We start from the raw sequence: 7266 nt of genomic DNA on the forward strand, positions 1-7266 counted from the left end.
GGGACTCCTCAGCAGTGTGCATCCACGATCCCGGCTCACGAGATTCGAACCCAGGACCTATCAGTTTCGCGCGCGAATGCTCAACCTCTAAACCTCTGAGCCGGCATCCAGCGGTGTTAATATCTAACTTCAACCGATCCACGAAATTGAGCGACATATTCACTACTATCTTCAGTGAGTTACTATCTCACAACAGACCTGGTTGAACTCCACTGGTCACTGCTTTTCACTAGAACTCCAGGGAATACTTGTTGAAGCCAGTCACTAATGAGCATATGTTGATCGCTCGCGCGCAAATCTGATAGGTCCTGGGTTCAAATCTCCTGAGGCGCGATCGTGGATGCACACTGCTGAGGAGTCCCACAATAGGTCGAAACGGCCGTCCAGTGCTTCCAGGTTTTCTATGGTGGTCTAGCTTCAATTGATTCATGATCTCAACTATTAAAATAAGTTTATAATGTTATCCATTTAAAATTAAATACATATAAGAACTTCACCATAAGTCTTTTCTGACGAATTATATTTTTAGTTTCATGTGTTATTACGAAACCAAAATTATATACCCTATTACACTTTTGTCTATATGGTTGTATGATTACATTTATAATTCTTAACTGATCTTATTGAGATAGTAGAATTCTGTAAATAACAAGATCTTTTCAAATCTAGTTACTGTTTTTTTCTATCAAATATAATCAGGCCAGTAGCGTAAAAAAGTGTATACGTTTCTGGACTACCGTATGAACCATTATTGTTTACATTTTGATTGAATAATTAGTAGACGCTTATATTGTTGTATTTTTGTATCCTCCCATTTCTAAGCTTTTGTTCGATCTGTAAATCGTTATCAAATTTTATCCTATGGTTTCAGATCTATCACTGAATGATTATGTTTCTATTGCTCTGAGTTTATATCATTTATGAACAAGTTATGTACATATTCTACTTGTTCAATTGTGTCACTGCGTATCCAAGCATTTCAGGTTTATTATTTGTGTGAGTTTTGAGTCGCGGCTGAATAGTGCACAGTGGCTAATTAGTTTGCTTTCCGGTTTTAGCCTTCTGATTGAAAACTGGGATTAGAAGAAGCCAGAGGATTATTAAGTATTCATTTCCTGCCTATTGTTTATTGATCGATGGGTCATTTTGCAAATAGAAGATAACCATTTCCACCGCCATGTAGGTGAACTAATCGATAACGTGAGATCATGTAACCCCGTCCTGTCGTTACGCCTCGGTCAAACGAAACCCAATACGACCTCATCAAGAAATCTGCTTTTGTTCATATTAAAATTATTCTGTTCAAAAAATGTAAAATACTGTCTTTTATTTTCCTCTCATTTATCTTTTATTCATCTGTTATTACATTATTAGGTTTTCGGAATTTTAATGAAACATTTTTTTCGGTCTTGTCTGTGTCTCCACATTTTCTCCTGTCTATCTTTATGCATGTGTATATGATATTGTTCTTTTGTGGATTATTGTTTTCCTATCTCAGCTTTAGGAAGAATTGGAAAATTTGCTGCACGTCGTAATCGCCTAACACGTTCTGGTGTTTCACCTATGGGCAGTGTAACATCTGGATTAGATGAAGATTTACTTAGTATGGATAGTGCATCACAAACTAATCAGCATCATGCACGTCAGTCAATACATGAGTCAAGTTTTCCTGGTATTAGTAGTGGTATATCCAATTCACATAAACCATGTTTATATATTTTATGTGAAAAACAAATGACAAAGGTTAGTGTTTGTGAAAATGTGCTTTCGATAGAAGTTTTATGGTTTTTAATTTTAAAAATGATCTTAGTATGTGGGGTTTGTGGAGACTATAGTATTTACTCGGCTGAAATCACGAGTCGATCTAAGCTTCACCACCAATGAATACAGCATTGTAAGTATGCCTTACTTGAATATATAATATGCACAAGTCAGAGGGCTATGCACTCCATAGTACCCACGTAGGTATAAATGCTTTCAAAGATAGAATGCGTAGACCGAAGCCTATATACTTTATTGTGTACACACAGGCCCCCAAATGCCCTGGTACGGCCGAGAGTGGGGAGAGTCCGCTCTACCTCTCCAAATGCTCTCATATGGCCACGCGAATATATAGCCTCTGCCAGGGAAGTCCTACTCACTGCCTTCTCGTGGCGGGGGTGTTGTTCACAAAAGTGAGAGGACGAAAAGCAAATGTCCGGCGCTTTAACCGGGTTGGTGGATGTGGAGGATCCACCTACGGAGAGGGTTAGAAAACCCAGATTTCAAACCAATGGTGCATATGAGATCCAGGATTTTGAAGGCACAATTGGAGTATGAACCAACTGTTGGTCACCGGATACCATGGGACTGCATCTCCTCACGATGCTCCACTGCCTTGTGGATCAGACCTTTAGGTCAAAGGCTCGGGGTGTGGGCCCCTAAGAAAACCACCTGCTTCAGTCTGGGCATCTGGGCAGTATCACAGCCCTGACACAAATCGAATGAGATTTTTACACACAGGTCTAGATGCGATTTCACTTTTTGCACCGGTCTGGACCCCGGTAGTATTGTGGAATAAGTGATGTACTTCGCTTCAAATCATTGGATTAAAAGTCACCTATTGACAACCAGCTCCTTCAGGCTCATACCATACCTTCATGCACTGGTTATCAGTCAGTCAGTCAGTGAGCTACAACGTAGGACCAGGCACATTTATGCATCGGTCCAAGTTGCCATACCTCGTTAGCACAACAAGATGAACACCGGATTCATAGAACTAGTTAATTTAGTGGTAGTAGTATATAAAAGATAGGTTGTATATAAGGATATAGTATAGGAAGAAAGAAAGTTATGAAGCAATTTTAATCTCAAGGTTTAAAGGAAGATAAAGAGTGTATACACCTACGCCATTGTGATCGATTCTGAGCCATGTCACCTTGAGTATCCAACCATTTATTACGATAGTCACGCGGACCCCAACCAGGTAGTCTGCATCTGCCAACATGGCTCAGACTAGAAGTTAGTGACTTCAAATATTGATGCCACGTTTTGGTTTGGCCGCCTCTAACTCTTTTCCAACCATCCCCTAAACTAGTCAGCATAGCGCGTCGTGATAATCTGTGTTCAGTCATACGTAACACGTGGCCTAACCATCTGAGTCGATGAAGATTCACAACCTCATCAACTGATTTACCATCATTCCCTTATACCCTGTGTCTAACCTCACTATTACTTGCCCGGTGATCCCAGCAGATGCGAGCAATATTTCTAAGGCATCTGTGGTCAAATACTAGTAACCTACGAGTATCTTCTACTTTTAATGGCCATGTTTCGCAGCCGTAAAGTAGAACAGAACGAACTGCTGCGCAGTATACTCGTCCTTTTGGTGATAGACGGATATCTTGCCTTCGTCATAGGTGACGTAAGTTGGCAAAAGCCAAACGAGCTTTTTGAATTCGTGTTGAGATTTAATCACCAACCCATTAGGGCTGATCAGACTTCCAATATAAGTGAAGTTGTCGCCGCGTTCGACTACTTCACTTCCTATCCTTAGTTCAGGTGTTGACGCAGGCCAGTCCTGGAGTAACAATTTACATTTGGATGGGCAGAAACGCATCCCAAACATCCTAGCATTTTTACTCAGTTCTAACGGAAGACTCTGCATTTTGTCAGCGTCTTCACCAAACAGGACTATGTAATCTGCGTATTCTACGTCGCTTAGTGGACCCCCTTGTAGGAGATCAATTCCTGAAAATTCAGTCGACGAGAGTGTTATTTCCAGCAACAGGTCTATAATGAAGTTAAACAAAAATGGGGATAGTGGACAGCCTTGACGGACACCACTTGAGGTTGTAAAATCATATGACAGTTCGCCATAAGCTCTCATTCGACTGGTAGTGTTCGAGTAAAGAGCCTTCACAAGGTTTATGTACTTCTCAGGTACACCTTTTAATGACAGACACTGCCACAGAACCTCTCGGTCTACAGAGTCAAATGCTGCTTTCAAGTCAAGAAAAACTACCATTGTCGGACGCCGATAAACATGTCTGTGCTCTTAAACTTGACGAATAGTGAATATGTGGTCGATACAGCCACGACCAGGTCTGAAGCCAGCCTGATTTTCTCGTGTTTGTAGTTCACGAGTATTATTATTGAGGCTAGTATTTTAGATGCTATGTTAGTCAGACTAATCCCTCTATGGTTATCACTGGATGATTTTGACCCCTTCTTATATATTGGGACAATCAGAGATTGTGACCAGTCAGATGGGATTACATCCGTCTCCCAGATTTTAGCCAGAATATTAGTCAACCTAATCGCTAAAACTGAACCACCATATTTAAAGACCTCTGGAGCCAATCCATCCGGACCAGCTGCTCTTCCTCGTTTCAGATTAGTTATAGCCTTTTGGACTTCAAGTAGGGTCGGGAGGCCTACTTCAATTTTCCATTCAGGTTTTCTGGGAATAGTAGGTAGTTGTACAGTGGCTGAAGGCCAGCTAAACTGCTCCTTAGAGTGTTCTGCCCATCGTTCTAAACGTTTGGGTTGAGAGCAGATAAGGGTTCCGTCTTTTTCCGAGATTGTCTCACACTTGACTTGTTAATTCCGGTTTCTTTTATTAGTCTGAATAGTTGCCTGGTGTTGCCTACAGCCACTGCCTTTTCCATCTCTTTTGCTTTCGTTACCCACCACTGCTCACGATCCTTCCTTAGACTTTTAGTCAACTTAAGTTTGATTTGTTTACGCTCTTTGTCGTGTTCAGAGCCCGATAGGATGAGTTTACGCGAATCCATCAGTGAAATAGACTTAGAAGAAATCCACTGGTTTTTTGGAACCCTATGGTTTAAATAACTAATAGATGTGACTGCTGTTTCCACAGCTGTTCGTATATCTTTCCAAGCAGCATCTGGATCAGTCTTGTTTACAGAACTGCCTAGATGTGAACTCAGTTGTTTCTGGAATTCTCATTTGGCTTTCTCGTCCTCCAGTTCAATCCTAATTGGTCTTCTTAGTGCAGTTTTCCTGCGTCTATTGAGACGCAGACAAATGCGCGCTCGTATTAAAGCGTGATCAGAGTCTAAACAAGTGGTGGTCGCCATGTTAGACGATGTTTCTCTTTGTGCTTAAAATTAGTGCTTGCTAAAAATAAACGATTGTCTGAGCATAGTTGCAACAGACGATCACCATTATCGGTTCGTTGAGCCGGAATACTAAAACACCCACCTAAATGTCTTTCTGTTTGATTTAAGCTGCCTACCTGGGCATTAAATTCACCCGCTACGACTACTATGTCTGAGCGCTTAGCTTTCTGAAGAAGCTCAGAGAGTTTTCTGTAAAAGTCATCTTTCACTTCGTCATGGCTGCAGTCAGTGGGAGCGTAGGCAGAAACGACGAAAAGGCAACGACGTGTGTCCCTATCCTTCCGAGTTCTTACGGAGCCATTTAGCCGGACAGCACACAGGCGACTATTAACGGGGATCCATTCTAGTAGTGCCCATTCTGCCCTTGTACTTAGTGCTATACCTACACCTGCAAGTCCACGAGAACTGGCCAACGGGTCGCCAGATACGCGGAGGGTGTATTTCGTTGGTTGTCCATTTTGGCGAGGTGAGGTCAAGTGAATGACCACACTAGGATCCTGTATGCGTGTTTCGGAGACACAGCATACATCAATGGTACGAGATTCTAGGGTTTTAGCCAAGGAGGCCTGTTGACCGATTTGACATAGGGTGAGTACGTTGAAGGCTCCAATGTGTAGTTTGGAGCGAGGTTTTAGTAGACCTGGGACAGCGTTTCGCGCACTAGAATTGTTGGCCATGGTGACAATTGAGGAGGAAACCGAAAGAGGGAGTTTAGTGTTGAAAGTCAAGGTAGAATGAATAGTAGGAATTGAAGAAGGAGATTGATTATGAATACAGTGGTCTTGAGTGTTGTTAGAGGTATGAGGGCAATTATCACTTCCCGGTTACCCACACCGTGGAGACGGATATTGGTGGGATAAGGCGAGTTGTGCATTTTTAGGGTCGACCTTTTCTAACCCCACCTCTCCTTGTGGGAAGGCAGCATCGCTGTCATGCTGGTTGTCTGAAGAAAACACCTTACTGCTGTCACACCTCTGTACAGTCGGCAGTATGACTTCGCCTTCGGACCTTGGGTTTGCTGCTTTTAGTCTCACCGCTCTTCAACCGATCTGCCTGGCATGGTAGGACCTTGAGGAACGATTGTTCCAGCCAGTATAGCTCGATTGGATCATCACGATAGGCAAGCCCGACCACCACGTCAAGGTAGCAGCAACGGTCGGGGCACTAGTTATAGCACAGTTTATGGTCATCGCCCCGGTTGAGGCCAGATCTTATGGGTATTTCTTTAAATAGTTAGGGACCAAAACTGTTTTTCCATTTGCGCATCACACGTTTATCTTTGCCACATGTCGCTTTCAGCTAGTCCATATTTACGATAAAGTGGGGGACTAGTCTTGTCCCTTCTAACACCTCATATTAGTTCATAAATTAATGCTCCCACCATCTCTGGGACAGCTCAAGCAGGTATGAGTCAAACTTTAACCCGTTCGCGATTCCCAGTAATTAGAATTTTGATTAGTTAATCAATCAGTTATTATAGGTCTGTTACTATTTCCATTGTTAGGTGTAGATTTATTAATTCCACTTTTTTAAACGAGATTTTACTATGGTTTATTCATTCAAAGTAAGTAGGTATTGACTAAATCATGTTTATGAATTAATTGTCAATAGTATATTATGATGTGTGTTAGGTTGTTTAAGTTATAATATATAAATCTCTCAGTAACATACGTGTATCTATGTAAACCACTCGAAGTGACACCACTTAGGACCAAAATATACTTTGTAAATTGTATATAACACTCTATTCAATGTTTAATGATTACATAACAGAAAAAAGGATCGCTATACTCTATTCAACGTTAAAATGTTTAAAAAAAACACACACACACTTAAGTTGTTTAGAGTATTTCGAAACTGTTAATTATTGTTCACTTATTGAGATTATGTAAACATATAATTAAGTTGTGCTTATCTTTAATTTATATGAAGGAAAATAAACAAATTTTTTTCACTGATTATATTCTATTCATCAGTAGTAATGTATGAAATCATATGAGTTTTATCGAGATCACGATTTAATCTAAAGTGAAACAACCATTGGAAACATTAAACCATTGTAAGCAAAGATGGATAGTGGCTGGCAGTACAATCCAGGCCGCGCGTTTCCTGTATTCCACTGCTAGCCACTATCCATCTTTGC

At 41.1% G+C, this 7266-nt stretch overlaps 1 protein-coding gene across 1 annotated transcript in view; it reads left to right on the forward strand.

Moving 5' to 3' along the window:
* The window catches only part of Smp_158820 (myotubularin-related protein), a gene marked incomplete at its 5' end in the record, with an annotated part of 96548 nt that overhangs the window by 73471 nt on the left and 15811 nt on the right, over positions 1 to 7266 (forward strand). The window contains one exon of the mRNA XM_018796499.1: positions 1499 to 1743. Within this exon, the coding sequence (XP_018651634.1) occupies positions 1499 to 1743 (245 nt within the window). The remainder of the gene's footprint in view (positions 1 to 1498; positions 1744 to 7266) is intronic.

Source organism: Schistosoma mansoni, chromosome 4 (assembly GCF_000237925.1).
Source record: "Schistosoma mansoni strain Puerto Rico chromosome 4, complete genome".
Lineage (NCBI taxonomy): Eukaryota > Metazoa > Platyhelminthes > Trematoda > Strigeidida > Schistosomatidae > Schistosoma > Schistosoma mansoni.